The sequence below is a fragment of the Ictidomys tridecemlineatus genome, chromosome 13 (assembly GCF_052094955.1).
Source record: "Ictidomys tridecemlineatus isolate mIctTri1 chromosome 13, mIctTri1.hap1, whole genome shotgun sequence".
In the NCBI taxonomy this organism is placed as follows: Eukaryota; Metazoa; Chordata; class Mammalia; order Rodentia; family Sciuridae; genus Ictidomys; species Ictidomys tridecemlineatus.
In genome coordinates, this window is record NC_135489.1 from 97,524,755 (window position 1) to 97,540,314 (window position 15,560).

At 40.3% G+C, this 15,560-nt stretch overlaps 2 protein-coding genes across 8 annotated transcripts in view; both read left to right on the forward strand.

The window, feature by feature from the left end:
- The first annotated feature begins 568 nt into the window (after positions 1 to 568).
- Positions 569 to 5,762, forward strand: Cks2 (CDC28 protein kinase regulatory subunit 2). The gene is made up of 3 exons (XM_005340223.4): positions 569 to 769; positions 4,271 to 4,398; positions 5,435 to 5,762. Exons 1-3 carry the CDS (start codon positions 711 to 713, stop codon positions 5,485 to 5,487), a joined length of 240 nt encoding a protein of 79 aa, XP_005340280.1. The 5' UTR covers positions 569 to 710; the 3' UTR covers positions 5,488 to 5,762.
- A 1,678-nt stretch (positions 5,763 to 7,440) lies between these two features.
- Secisbp2 (SECIS binding protein 2) overlaps positions 7,441 to 15,560 on the forward strand; it is a 36,385-nt gene continuing 28,265 nt past the window's right edge. For all 7 annotated transcript variants that reach the window (XM_005340225.5, XM_040271446.2, XM_013365154.4 and 4 more), the window contains exons 1-5: positions 7,441 to 7,587; positions 8,804 to 8,952; positions 12,046 to 12,295; positions 12,862 to 12,985; positions 14,362 to 14,591. In XM_005340225.5, coding sequence (XP_005340282.2) covers positions 7,552 to 7,587; positions 8,804 to 8,952; positions 12,046 to 12,295; positions 12,862 to 12,985; positions 14,362 to 14,591 — 789 coding nt within the window. In that variant the 5' untranslated portion in view covers positions 7,441 to 7,551. The remainder of the gene's footprint in view (positions 7,588 to 8,803; positions 8,953 to 12,045; positions 12,296 to 12,861; positions 12,986 to 14,361; positions 14,592 to 15,560) is intronic.

Below are 15,560 nucleotides of genomic sequence, written 5' to 3' on the forward strand. Positions count from 1 at the left end.
GGCGGGGCGTGGCCACAGGGAAGGCCTACCACCTTTCCCGGCCTCCGCCGCTTCCGAAGTCAGGCTCGGGGCGGCAGGCACACCTGGGGACAGGTGAGCCGCCTCCTCAGACCCTCTGCCCTCCTGCTTCTCAACCCTTTTCAAACTAGATGGAGCGGAGGAGGCCGGGAGCACCTGGCTTCACCCAAGGGATCCGTTCCGCACAGAGCCCCGCGGACAGCGCTTCCGGTCCCGCCAAACCCCGCGATATTTCACCCACCCACAGGTCCGCGCACAACGGCTCCGCAACCCTGGAACTTTCTAAAACCCCGCGCACGCTCCTTGCTGCTCTTAACGTGCTGGTTCCGCCCTCCTCTGACCACGCCCCTGCCCTTCTGGGCCGCCCACTCGGCGCCTCACCAAACTTTTACTTTTTCCCTGGGGTAACCTCGCAACAGACCTCTGATTGGCTAACCAGAAGAGAAGGCCGTGTTGAAGGCGCAGTGATAGGCTGGGCGTTGTCTCCGCCCTCTAGTGGTTTCTTGAAAGTTGATTGGTCGGAGCTGCTGCCCAATCAGCGCTGGGCTGTCGGATTCAAATCCAGAGCGTTGGGCCTGCGGTCGTTGGTTTTAGTCGAGTCGTTGCCCTGGCCTGAAACGGACGTGCGTTCCGCCTCGCCCGTTCTGCAGTCCGGTTTCCGCCTCGTTTCCGCCCCGCTGCGCGCCGGCAGTATGGCCCATAAGCAGATCTACTACTCTGACAAGTACTTCGACGAGCACTATGAGTACCGGTGAGCGGCTTTCGCGGACCCCACTTGGCCTCTTCTGGCGGGATGGCGTGGGCCGAGGGGGAGGCGGGAGGTGGCGAAGGTGGGCTGCAGCGGGAGGTGGAGGGCTGGGGTCGCTCCGAGCCCTCGCCGCCCCGGAGTCGGGACGCATGGAGGAGGCCTTTGTTCGCCAACCCCGAGATGGAGGAGCGGCGCTCACGACCGGGGTTTCGTGCCCAAACCGGAACCGGCCCGGGAGGCTCCGCCCCGCGGAGTCGGGGGCGGCGGGCCCCGGGTCGCGGCGGGCCCTGGGGAAACGCTTGCTCTTCACGTTGGCTGAGGGGAGTCCCCGAGAAAGGCGCCTGTCCCCTGGAGCGCTGGCGGCGGCGAGGGTGCGGGCACGCCCAGCTCAACGGTTGACCGGGCCTCGGTCCAGGACCCAGTGGGGAACCCGAGTGGATTTTAGGCACTTTCCCTGCTCGTTCACTGTGAGCAAATTGGGTCTGCGGCGGCGCACTAGAAAGTAGCGGCTCAACTGGAACCAGTGGAATTTAGCAGGAGGAATTGTGGGAGGAGGGGATGTTTAAATGTGTGGCCTTGTTGTGTGTCGAACTTAACTGGGGCGTGGCTGCAAGGACCAGGCCACCCCTGGCCCTCCTGCTCATAACTACAGTGTGCATTCTGGGAAACGCTGCCCTTGGCCACGGTGACCCTGTTTTTGTTTGCCCTCTTAGAAGAGATTTCCAAGAATGCTGTTTGAGGAAGAAATTTACGTTTTGAGAGGGTGGCCTTTTTGCCCTCAACCTTAGTCAGGGGGAGGTTACAGGATGAAAGCAGAATTACTCCAGGCCGTTTTAACTGTTAGTATTATTTGAATTGCTTCATATTCTTAGCAAAAAAAAAAAAATCACTTTTCTGGCCCTACATGCATTTGAAATCTTTACGTAGTAACTACACACTGCTCAGTGGTAATTATCCCAACTGGGGATATCCAACAAGGGACTGAATGTAAACTAGTATCTTTCTAAAATTTGGCAAATTATAAATTTTGGAACAATCTGGAACCAAGTATTTAGAGTAAACTTTTTTTTTAATTTCTTCTAGGGCATACTATTAAAATTAGACTAAAATACTAATCTGACATCTGTTAGGTCTCTTCATTTTTAATATACTCAAATGATCTATGATAGGCACTAAATCTGATTTACAACGTTGTTTGTGCCAATGTATAGAAGAATATCTTGGCATGTCTGAAATACTTTATTCTAACTCAATATAATTTAAGTTTCTGGTTTTATTTTGCTGATACTGGGGAATTAACCGTAGGAATGCTTTCCTACTGAGCTATTCTTCTGCCTATGTGGGTAGGATTACAGGTGTGTACCTGCACACCTGAAGGAGCTGATCTTAATTGACCAAGCCACTTAACCTTAAGCAGGTTAACAATCTCCTGAAAGCTGGGAGTACATACTGATAATTCACCACTGAGGTGTGAATCAAGGGAGGTTTGTATATAGTGGTGCTACATGCAATATTTCTTTTTTCTGTGAGCAGTCTTTTTTTTCTTTTGTATTTGCAAACTAGTCCTTTCTCTTGCACTTGCATGCCTTTTGTAAAGGCTATAAACTAGATGGATGCCATATCTTCTCTAGTATCATGGGAGTCTTGTCTTTGCAGGAAGAAAACTGAGGATTATTAACTCTTGGTAATTATTAATACTTGGGCTGAGATGTATCCAGGGGTAAAAACTTCTCACATTCATGAGAGATCTATCCCCAGTGGCAAAAATAATATCTGTACTGTTATTCCAACTGAAGTAAAAGTTGGATGCAGTTATTTTGGAAACTATCAACCATGTAGTAAAATATAGGTAGAATCACTATGTGAGTTTAAATCTACTTAAAAATTTTTGCCTCTTAACTCCAACGAAGGAGAGCCAGTTTTTTATGGTTTATGAAGATAAGACTTGGAAACCTACATTTAAATAATTCTACATTTATGTAGATATTCTGTTCATGAAAGCAAGTGTACAAAAGCATTTCATTGTCTTGATACTAATCAACAATATACAAGGTATTGAATATACAAGGAGTTTTTGTAGAGCCTAAAAAGCTAAGCAGCTTTTCAAGAATGAGTGATTATTGATGTGTACTACAAATCCCCTTATAATTCACTGGAATTGGTGGAAATTCTATGGTCTGTGGTAGTGAGCATAATCTGTCTACATAACTTGCTCTAAGGCTTACTTTTGCCTTGTAAATAATACTAAATTGGTACATAACTAACTGGCCGTAAAATTAAGTTGATAACCAATTTTAAGCACCAAACTTTTATGGGTTCAGTTTTTGCATATGCTAAAATGTGACTGCATTGCACTAATCACCTAGCCAGCTGACTTAGAGACAGGTTAGATATCCCATACTGGTCATAAAAATGGGTTAGTGATTGTGGTTGGCTCTGTATACAACTCTTACTATCCCTGGAAATGATAAATATGGGGCTGAGGATTGTCTTTTGTAAAGATCTTTTTATGGAAATTAAATTCTCTAAGGGAACAAGGGGTATGGTTTTGTTTTTAAGAACTTCATCAATGTACCAGTTGTACATAGTCTTGATTTGACATTGAAGACTATTTTGGCTATAAGTAACTTACTGGAAAACTGAAGGTCTATATAAGTTGTAAATACATGTATAATTGTATTAGTATTTTTTTAATTTTTATTTTGAACAAAGTACTTTATGTCTAAAGCAATTTCTGCAGTATACAATAACTTGTTTCTGCTATTGATCTACTGTTAACAGGACACAAAATTTAACTACCCTAAATTTTTGTTCCCATAAGGTAAAAGTCCAGTAGTCCAGGGCAAGAATGAGAGCTTTACTATCAGGAAACAGGCTTCTTAACCTCTTTTGCCTTACCACCCACCCTCCATTCCAACAGGAAGAAGAAAAAGAAGAGTTGGTTAAGTTCTTTTCCTTTGAGGGTATTTTTCACAAATTTGTGTGTTTTCTGATTATCTGTTGATCAGAATTGGTTTCATGACCAAACCTAGCTGTAGGTGAGGCTAGGATATGTAACTATGTGACTTAAATGGAGAAGATTGAATTACAAGCAAGCATTTTGTTAAAAAGTTTGCCCCAAATAAAATGTATTCTGTTTAGGGACACAGCATACTCTTGACTTCAAGCAAGCATTCTGTTAAAAAGTTTGCCCAAAATAAAATGTATTCTGCTTAGGAACACAGCATACTCTTGACTCCTATACTCAAGAATAACATCAAAGACATTGTAACATAGAGTTCTTTTAAAGAACTTTGTTTTGAGGGCAAAACTCAAGCTATTAGTGTCCTTGTTTTTTTGTGATGCTTGGAATCGAACCCAGAGCCTCCCCTCATGCCAGGCAAACACTATTGTTGAGCTATATACACTCTACCACACAATTTTTAATAACTTAAAGGTACATGTTTAAAATGATACTTGTATGAAAGATGCAGATCACTAATATTTGGTTATATCTTCTAACAGGCATGTCATGTTACCCAGAGAACTTTCCAAACAAGTACCCAAAACTCATCTAATGTCTGAAGAGGAGTGGAGGAGACTTGGTGTCCAACAGAGTCTAGGCTGGGTTCATTACATGATTCATGAGCCAGGTAAGTTTTGCTACAAAGTGGCAACTGAATTTAAAATAGTGGCTTTATCAAATTTTAGTAACATGAACATTCAGTGATATCTTAAAGTGATTCTGATAAACTTGGCTTTTTTAAATGACTGATTCCTTCTGTCCCTGGAGATCATTACTATTCCATAGGAATGAGAATATTACATTATTCTACCTTCAAGAATAATTTAAATAGTTCTGTTTTAATATTTGTCATTGTTAATTGTATTTAAAGTATTTTGTCATTACCTGGAACTTCTGTAGCTCTTCATTAAAAAAAAAAAAAGGAATTTGCTACAGTAAGGGTAAATTAGATAGCTTATGATCGTACATGTGCCACCCATATTCGTATGTTTCTTAGTATTGGGGTACCTCATCAAATGGGCCTTTCCCCCCAAAATACAAAAGCAACTAAGAAACTGAACTGTAGATTCTTGGGGCTCCATCTATTGACAGTGGGTTCTATGGAGGTAGGGGTTCCTGTTTTTTTTGTTTTTGTTTTGGGGTTTGTGGTGGGGTAGTGTGTGTTTTTTGGTATTGGGGATTAAACCCCAGGGAAGCTTTATCACAGAGGTTCATCCCCAGTCCTTAATTTTTTTTAAATTTCAAATAGACTTTCACTAAGTTTGAGGCTGGCCTCAAACTTGGAGTCCTCTTGCTTCAGCCTCCTTAGTCTCTGGGATTATAGGCATCTGCCACAGCACCTGGATCCCTGGTTGTTTTTAATGTACAGTAGCGTTGAGAGCTAGTAGCTGATTTGAAGGGAATGTACTTTCCCAATAGAATATTTTTCTTTTCACTGGAATGGAGATTGTAAAGGTAGAAGAAGGTAAAGCTTTTCTATTTACACTTGCTTCCAGGCTAAAATATCAGAAGAATGTTCTAATTATCAGAAAAGTTTTCCTTCAACAGCTGTTAACAGTGACTTTGAAGCAAAGTTCATTTTAGATACAATAATCCCATTAATAGTTGAATCAATTTAGTTGTTTTGTTAACCATATTAAACTAAACATTTTTTCTTTTCACAGAACCCCATATTCTTCTCTTTAGACGACCTCTTCCAAAAGAGCAACAAAAATGAAGTCTATCTGGGATCATCAATTAAATCTTTCGCAAATTTAATGTATATGTGTATATAAGGTAGTATTCAGTGAATACTTGAAAAATGTACAAATCATTCATCCTTACCTGTGCATGAGCTGTATTCTTCACAGCAACAGAGCTCAGTTAAATGCAACTGCAAGTAGCTTATTGTAAGGTGTTTAAAATTTCTTCTAGTCAGTTTTTCTCTTAATATAAGTGCCTGTTTGACATTACCTGTTACTTTTGTTAAATAAAGTTTGTATGTTGCATTTACCACTGTTTGAAGTTACCGAGGTATATTTTTTTACATTTAATTTGTGACTTGATATTTTCATTTTATAATTTTAACCCTGAGGAAATAAACTTAAATGAAAGAAATGTCAAATGAGTTTAAAATAGCTTGGTATGGTGGGGGGTGATACCATTGAATTTACTTGAAGAAACAAAAAAAAAACAGGTGTGTGATTAAACTAGAACCAAAGTAGATTTAAAGCTTTGTTATTAGTGTGTAGAATCTCCAAGTGAATGGAAAAAAGCCCTTCTCAATACTGTATTATCTGGGTTCCTTTCACTTATCTAAAAAGTGCCACTACTATTGGGTTTGCAGAGAAACCACTATCTCAATTTGCCAAGTGGGGATAATTTTTTTGTTTGGTTTTCCCCATATTTTTTAAAAACTGCATTATAGTAGGATTTGTCTTTCTACTCATACATGTATCGGTATAAGAATTACATTGTCAGTATTAAAAGTTAAGCATTGTACAACATCTTCACGTTATATTTTGCATTTTTTTAGATTGCCTTTTTAGCTACTAAAAAAAAAAATTGCATTAAAAGCAGATACTCTTAGTTGATGTGCTTAGTGAGGAGTTGGCCAGGGAACACAGGCAATTTTGTTTAGAAAGTGTATATAATGAAAGAAAAGAAAGTGTATTTAATGAACACAAGAAAATATATTAGCTGAGAGGGAATGGTGGCAGCCAATGATAACCCTTCAACCTTCAGCACAGATTTCCTGTCAGACCTTAGGTTTGCGTTTATACAGGCAATTTTAATTGTAACAGTCTGAGAACCCATCCGGACAGAAACATGAACAAGAACTGCCAGCATTTATAGCTTGAAAAAAATACCTGTATTATTCAAATAGTCTGCAAGGGATTTGTTTCAATTTAGTTAGCCCACAGTCTTTAAGTGGTCTGCATTATAGGCAAACGTCTTCTCATCTTTAAATTGGCATCTTTTGGAATCCGCTCTGCGGGCTTCCAGCATGTCTACTGTCCTCCCTGTACTTTAATTTTTTGCGGTTAACACCTTCCCTTGTGGAGAGCCTTTTTCTCCATCCTGTAAAAGTCTTATTTTTCCATCTCTTTACCCTCCCCTGGCACATTTTTTAGATGTTCAACAATTGTTGAAATAACAATTTTGAGGTCAAATTCCTTTCCATTGTAACTTCCAAACTGCTAGGTGCTTCTTAAGTTTGACACTAATAACTTCCAAACCTACAGGGTCTCTGGCAGGGGCAGGGGGGGTGGCCTGTAGTTCCGGCAGCTCAGAAGGAACTCGGGGTGTGGCTCAGTGGTTGAGTGCTCAGAGGTTAATCCCCAGTACCCCAAACCCCACAAGGCCCGTAAGCCTCTTCACAGGGTATGGGAGACACCCCAGGTCTTCAACCTAGAGGGGATCTGGGAAGTGCGGGAGGCCACCGCGGTAAAGGGCCTTTCCAGGGTACCTACCGAGGAATCCTCCCAGGCATCTCGCCAGACACAAGTAACCCACGGCTTCCCGCTAAGCCTCGAGTCCTGCTGCTAAGTCAATCAACCCGCCTGGGAAGCCACCCGAGGTTCCTATATCTTACCCTTAGGCCACGCCTCCTCACTCGGGTGACTTCCGCTGGCGGCTCCCATGGGCCGCGGGCCTTCAGTTCTTTCCGCCGGAAGGCGGGGGAGGCGCTGTCGCTTTTCTCTGACGCACTTCCTGGCGCCGCCTCCGAAGGCGGAAACGCTGAGTGATCTGGGCCCTGCGGCTGTCCTCGCTGGGCGGGGGCTCCTCAGAGCCGCCTGCCATGGCGTCAGAGGGGCAGCGGGAGTCGGAAGGCGAGGTAAAGGTCTCAGGGGCTTCCCGCCCTGGCGGGCGAGCTCTCGGCGGCTTTAGCCTGTAGACCTGGTTTCCTTTGGGGGGTCTCAGTCCGGAGGTGTCGGGGTGGCTGGCGGGGAGTCCTTGAGGCGTCGGCCACTTACCCCAGGTCCCCCGGTGGTCAGCGCCGCGGGCGGGGAGTGATGCCACAGAGGCCGGCGTCTGCCACCCTCCCCGCGATCCGGGGGCGAGAACTGGGGACCTCGGCAAGCTGGCCGCGCTCCGGGGAAGGAGAAACTGGTTTTCTAGCTCCCTGGGTTTTCTTAACCTCGACCTTCGCCCTACACCCTCAGCCGCTAGAACGAGCCCTGTCAAAACGTAAAAAAAAAGTTCTTGGTGAAAGTAAGTCACTTACTACCTATTTCTAAATACTACCTATTTCAAGAACCTCAAAACAAAACCAAAAACAAAAAAACACACTTTATTTTAAATTCCAGGGGCTCGTGACAATAGGATCATGTTCTACCAAATCAAATCTTATTTTTCTAATAAAGCAAGAGACTTAGTGCTCTGTTGAGTAACAAGCAAATGTTTTGTGTGACTTTTCTGAGAAATTTAATGGAAATAAACTTATGTGAGTGCTAAGTGTTTCCTGAGCATTTTCGACAGCAGTAAGTCCAAGGAGGCTCTCTGTTATACCTAGTTAAACTGATATAGGTTAAATGCCCGTATTCCAAATTTAAAACCATAGAAACAGCAATTGTAATCCTTATTACATAATATAGGCTTTATTTACTTCCATTTAAATTGATTTTCCTTATTTTTCATTTTTAACATTTGAAAAATGTTTTTCTAATAAAGCATTAGTAAAGGAATTCTTTACTAGGAAAAAATACAAGTATTCTTTAACTGTATACAAGTATTCTTTATTCTTTAACTGGGGATTGGACCCAGAGGTGCTCCACTACTGAGCTACATTTCCTTTTTTTTTTTTTTTTTTTTTTTGAAGAAAGGGTCTTACTGAGTTGCTGGCCTTAAACTTGCCATCCTTCTGCCTCAGCATTCTGAGTTGCTGGGTTCTAGAAGTGCACCAGGTGTGCACCATGACACCTGACCTAGGCAGAAGATTTTAAACAACAGTTGTGGGGTTATAATGGAGTACCTCTTTGGGTTTTATTTTTGTTTGTTTGCATTTGGTTGCTCTTAGAAGTTATGTAGCTCAAATCCACCTTTTTCCACAGGGCAGCATCAAGTTGTCAGCAGATGTCAAACCTTTTGTCCCCAAATTTGCTGGGCTCAATGCGGCATGGTCTGAGTCCTCAGCAACATGTGTCTTCCCTAGCTGTGCAGCAACTTACTATCCATTTGTACAGGAACCATCTGTGACTGAGTATGTATTTTCTAAACATCTTGTCTTATGTAGGGGCTTATTTCATGGATTTAACATAACAGTGATTGGATGTTCATACATGCCACAGCTACCACATTAAAGTTCTGCAGATGGTGAGAGCATACTCTCTAGATGAAAAACATCTGAGCCAGTTGTACAGCTTAACTATATCCTGTGATAAAAGCTGGAACTTTGCCTCTGCCCTTCTTCCATACTCAGAGTTCATACAGTAACTGTATCATGTATCTAGGGGCAGGGACTATAGTTCAGTGATAGATGCTTGGCCCTGGGTTTGATCCCCTGTACTTGGTGGGGGGGAATCATATATCTGGGATGGAAGAAGAAATGGCAAGGAGGGGTAAGTAGAAAAGGGCAAAGGGAGAATCAAATAGATAACATATTCTTTATTTTTAAGGGTTAACATTTTAAAATATTGGTCAGGGAAGGGGTTGGAGTGAGTAACTATGGCCTCTTCTATGTGAATAGGGTTTTTAAAAGAAATTTCTGGCTTTTGCTTTTAATTATTTTACTTTATATATGTTCTACAGATGAATTTTACAAATTGTGGTTTTTAAATTCTTTTAATTGAAAGAATGTTTATGTTTTTCTTTAGATTCTCCTTTTCTTCCTCAAGATTCATTCTCTTGATATTTAGCAAAATGACTTTCATTTTTTGCTGATTTTGGAAAAATAAGTGTTAACCTTTCACATAATTATGTAGATTTATTTGTATCTCTGTTTTTAAGGTCTGAATCAGCTCTAGTGCTTATGTACAAATCCTGTGCTTCATGCTCCTTTTATACTGTATATAAATTCCAGAATTATTTTCAAAAGGATGAAATAAGAAATTCATGAATAAGAAAATCATTGATTTATCTGTTGTATTTCAGAAACATCAGAAGGTGTAATTGTTGACAAAAGTTGAAACCTAATGTGCTATAGTTGGTCTTTGGTGGGTATATGGTGTTTTGCATGGAGTCAGAATTAGCATTTAGTTCTTTTGGCTTGAGTTTAATAGTAGTATTTTTCAAAACTACTACTACAGTTGGCAAGAGTTGATTGAACATTTTTAGCATCTTGCAGTATACTTTGGAAATTTCAGAGAGCACTGGCTGATGTGTTTAGTTAAAACCAATCAGCTTGGAGAAGAACTCGCACATGGCTTAGCAATATATAACAGCTGAACTTTGCTTCGCAGAGATTGGAAGCCTAGATAATACTGCAGAAAAGTTTAAGTTTGCTGGGTAGGAAATAGGGAACATTTGGTGGTGTTTTGAATGAGGTAATGACTTCACCTTCAATTTTTAAGGAAGAGTGCTTGAGGATTTTGATTGGATTCAGGCACGGGAAATAGAGAAAAAATTAGAAAGCTGCTAAAAGAAAAACACTCTTCATGATTGTTCACATGTGTATGTGTGTGTGCACACACGTGTATTGGTGGTGTTTGAGAAAGGGTCTCAATAAGTTGCTCAGGCTTGCCTGGAATTCGCCATCCTCCTGCCTCAGCCTCAGTTGTGAGCTGCTATGCCTGGCTTCTGTACATGTTTTATTGAGAAAGATATAAACCTATGCCCCTCTTTTGAAGAACAGATTCTTCACCTTCACTTGCCCTTCTTTAGAATTTCATTCTTTTTCCCTTTTCATTCCTTTTTTCTTTTTGATGTTCTGGGGGTGGAACCTAGGGCCTTACAAATGCTAGGCAAGTGCTTTTCCACTGAGCCACATCCCTAGCCGTTCCATTAGATTTTCTGAGGCACAGAACAGAATCAAGCATAGAATTCACAGGAGCATGTAGGTAGTGGGACAAACCTTTGAATCTCCCTCTTTCCTACAAAGAACTAGTTCCAATGCAGTTTGAAGCAGCAATAGGTCAGATGTTCTGTGGAACAGAAAAAGTTCAGTAAGAAGGTTTTATTTGGTTTTTAGGTAGGAATATTTCATTATTAGAGGTAAATGTCTATAAATAAAAGCTCTTACCAGATCTAAGTTTATTATAACATCATGAAATTAGTACACCGTGATACAAAGCAATGTGCACTGAAGGGAAGTGAAAATAGTAAAGCTCATTCTTGTGTGGCAGGCAGAGCTTACAGTCACCCCCTTTTTTACTCCACAGACTCTACTTGCAACAGATTACATATATGGTTTCTAGTAAGGGGTGCCTATGTTCATAGCCCCCAACAAGGAGACAAGAAGACTGCATAGGATGTGTAATGACTAGACTTGGATTTTCCTACCTTTCAATGTGGGAACAAAGAGGTTGTGATTTGTATTGTAACTTGTCTGCTTAGCATTTTGTCATTGCATCACCTTTCTTTGGAAAATAATTGAAATCTCCAGTCTTACACTAATGGTGCTTAAGTCAGTGATAAGCTGTATTTTGCTTTAATCTACCAGCTGAAAAAATTGACGCAATAGCAGTTTTCAGAAATGGCATCTGTGTTGTTCGTAGGGAGTGTGGTTGCTGACCTCAGTGCCAAGAATCTGTCCCCTTTGTGTTCTGGCCTTCATAGTCAGCAAAATACAAGTGTTGTGGAGAACTTGGAATAGGGAAGGACCGGAGGAAGATGATCTGCAGGAGCCCATGGCTCCAGGAGGAGGGTGTGCCCTGCAGGCTATTGAGCAGCCTCTCAGCAGAGGGCGTGAGTTTTTAGTCATTTTGACCAGGGTTGCAGAGAGAGGCGTTTCCAAGTACTGGCCAGCAGGAGAGTGGAAAACTGCTGGAGCAGGTTCCTCTTTACATTGCTTATGGAGAAAAATACATGGAAACAGGTCAGCATCTTTATTTGTGAAATGAGAAAGATTTTTAATTTAGTTTTTCTTAATATTTATTTTTTAGTTATAGTTGGACACAATACCTTTATTTTATTTATTTATTTTTATGTGATGCTGAGGATCAAACTCAGGGCCTCACACATGTTAGGCGAGCACTCTACCACTGAGCCACAACCCTAGCTCCTTTATTTGGCTTTTAATTAGTGCTATCCAGTGTTAAAGTGAATGATCTAAAAACTTAAATGATTGAGTTTATTATGAAATTTTAAGCTTCTTGGCTTATATTATGAAGTCTTAACTGTAATGTATTCTTTTTAGACAGAAGATATATACTGAAGAAACAGCCTTTGGACCATCAACGTTTCCGCCTCAGTATTTATCTTCAGAGATAACGCTCCATCCCTACGCCTATTCTCTTTATACCCTTGAGTCTACACAAAATGTTTGCTCAGTGCCTGCCTCGCAGTATGATTACAACCAGCCCAGCTGTTACCGGGGTTTTCGGACAGTAAAGCCCCGAAATGAACACAGGTGCCCCCTCCCACAAGAAACAAAAGCTCTGCTTAAGGTGAGGAAATGCTATGGTTTTGTTATATCCTTGAATTGGTTGCTTTAATGTTTAAAATATAAGGAACTGGTATATTTTTGTATGATATTTAAGCACTACTTATCATTTTTTCTTTTTTGATACTGAGAATTTACCACTGAGCTATATCCCCAGATCTTTTGGTTTTTTTTTTGTCTTTAATTTTTAAAAATGTTTCTAAAATTTTGAGACGGGGCCTTGGCTAAGTTGCAGAGGCTGGCCTTGAACTTGTGATCCTACTGCCTCAGCCTCTGAGTCACTGAGATTACAGGCATGCACCTTTGTGGTAAGAAAGCTCACATATCTTTTTGTGGTATTTAGCCTCTTAAGAAATTATTTGGGGCTGGGGATATAGCTCAGTTTGTAAAGTGCATGGCTTACATGCACAAAGCCCTGGGTTCAGTCCCCAGGGACACAAAAAAGAAAAGAAATGATTTTGTATAAACTTTTTAAAAGCGAATTGTGACTACTTACTAATTTACTATTTTAAACTTCTTTTTATAGTGTTGGTTTTCTTATTTCATGTTGCTTTTAAATCTTTTCTGCAGAAAAAAAACTGTGATGCGCAAAAGTTTAACAGTAAAAAGGCCGATGGTACAATATCATCTGAAATAAAATCAGCTAAAGGTTCCCATCATTTGTCCATTCATGATGAGAATAGTTTGAAATCAGGTAAAAATAACAAACTATGTGTACTGTCCATGTAACTCCATCTACCTCAAAACATCAGCTATTTCTTTGGACTTGTTCATTGTGACTTTTTAAGAATTGAGACTTGGAGCCTGGTACAGCTGAGAGCATCAGACTTTCTGTGAGATTCTGGAAGTCTTTTCTCCCGGGTGGGGGATTACTATGTGATATGTTTTACTTGTGTATTCAGAAGGGAACCTTGCTTTACACATGAAGAACTTGTCTGAGATTATTGACGATTGGGTGGTAACCACAAGTTTCAAAATATGCTCTTAAATAAAAGCAAATCATCACCATATCCTTGGTATTGTTTCACCATGTTCATTTCTGAAGTAGCATCTCTGATGTTCTTCTGGGAAACTTTTAGTAGGTGAAAGAGGTTTTGGTTAAAATCCCATCCTAAAAAATACCAAATTTGGGCATGGTAGTTACTCAGAGGCATGGTTTTTATTTGTGCCACAAGTCACATCTACTCTTAGCTTGAAAACTTCTGTTCCAGTCTGGTTGAAAATGAGTGATTCTGTGTGATGTCATATTTTATAAGCTTTCTTTTTTTTGTTTATTGCTGAGGAATGAACCCAGGACTTTTGCAAGCACTCTCCATTGAGCCACACCCCCAACCTGTGGTGTCCTATTTTGTTTCTGTAAATTATTTACTAGTACAGTTTGATCATAAGCATCACCTATTTATATGACTTAAAGCTTTTGTAATTGTGTAATTTCTGGAACTACCAATTTATTCATGTGTCATTTATATTATGTACTTTGTAAATTTATCTCTTTTCACTGACTTCACTCATAAACTATTTGGTACATGGAAAGATGAAAGGAAAGTTTTAACTGTTAACTATAGTAGCTCTGGCCTCACAGTTTATTGAGGGGCTTCATGGTGCTGCAACCTACGTCATCTGTTGCACTTTAAAATGATGGGAAGGAGGCTGTAAGTTTCATTCTATTTGCCTTCTTCCAGTTTGTTCCAGAAAACCGAAAGGTAGAAAGTTTACTACATAAAGGAAGTTTTGGTAGAATCTCCTTAAACATGTAAAACTCTAAAATACATATTACAAATAATTAAAATGCTAAGCTGTACAGTCAGGTTGAAGTAACTATTTCATCAGCTTTAGAATTACTCCCCACATTTGAAATGCATTTCACATTTCCTTATGATGATGCAACAAGAATGATCCATGTTACTGGTCGTTTGAGTTTTATACTACTGTAAAGAAAGTTAGCAACACCAGCCCAGTTAGGATGTTTTTGACAGCAGCCCAGTACATCAATAGCAATAGACTTTCTACTCTGAAATTTAAGCTGAAATATTAGTCACCAAATTATATCTTTTCATTCTGTAATTACAGGTGGTTATCATAAACAAACAGATAAGAAATCCAGAATCATTGCAAAGCGTGTGTCTACTTCCAAACCTGAATTTGAATTTAGCAGATTGGATTTTCCTGAACTGCAGAGTCCACAGAATAATAATATGGCAGAGATACAAAAACAACCCAGGTGGGGACCTTTCCACTCGACCTCGACCAACATCTCTCTCCTTGGAGAAGTGGGAAAACCAGTTGCAACAGTGTCAGAGGTGAGTTGGGGGTTCTGTGTCTGTCTGTCTGTCCTCAGTATATACCTTTTCAGTTATGTCATTTCAACCACCACCTTATCATGATCCTGATGAGGGCTGTGAAGTCCACATCACTGGGGAGGCTTTTCATCCCTCTGACCTTCTCAGTTATTTGAATTTTTTTACAATGAGGCTGCTACCTCTTATTATTTTTAAAAAGAACCTCCTAAAATCATTTTATCTTGTAGATGAAAGGTATTGTAGTGCCTCAGAAGAAAAAGTTTCTGGCTTAGTCTAATTTCTTTGACAGCACATTTTAAATATGTCATCTCTAGCATTGCATTCTGATAGCCATTTTCCAATATAGAGAAAAAGGACTTTTTTTTAAGTAGTACTTAAAACTGCATATTGTAAATTCTTAATTTTCTTTATCTGCATCTGTGTCTTGCTAATTATATAGCAGATTCAACAAAATTCATTGCATTAGAGCTGGGCACAGTGGCACACACCTGTAATCCTAGCAATTTGGGAGGCTGAGATAGGAGGCTCACAAGTTTGAAACATAACTCAGGAACTTAATGTGGCCCAAAGTATCTTTGTGAGATGCTCTCTCAATATAAAAAATAGGAAGGGCTGGTACTGTAGCTCAGTGGTAAAGTGTCCCTAGGTTCACTAACCAATACCCAAAAAAGAAAAAAAAGGTGCAATAGGTACTTTCAGTTTGTTGCTTTATAATTTTAAATTACATAGTATTCAGCATTTGGTCTCAAAAGGTTTAGTCCAAAAAATTGAGACATTTTCCTTGAATGGATTGACTTCAGACTTCCAGGAAAAGATGGTGTTGGGTTAGTAATCTCTAAAATGATTTTTTGATAAATTTCCACTGAAGAGAGAGATGGAGTACATCTCAGTATGAAAACGAGGAAGAAGAAGGGTAACAAAGAAACAGATCTTTCATTTACCCCTATGAACATAAAATAGGTTCATCCA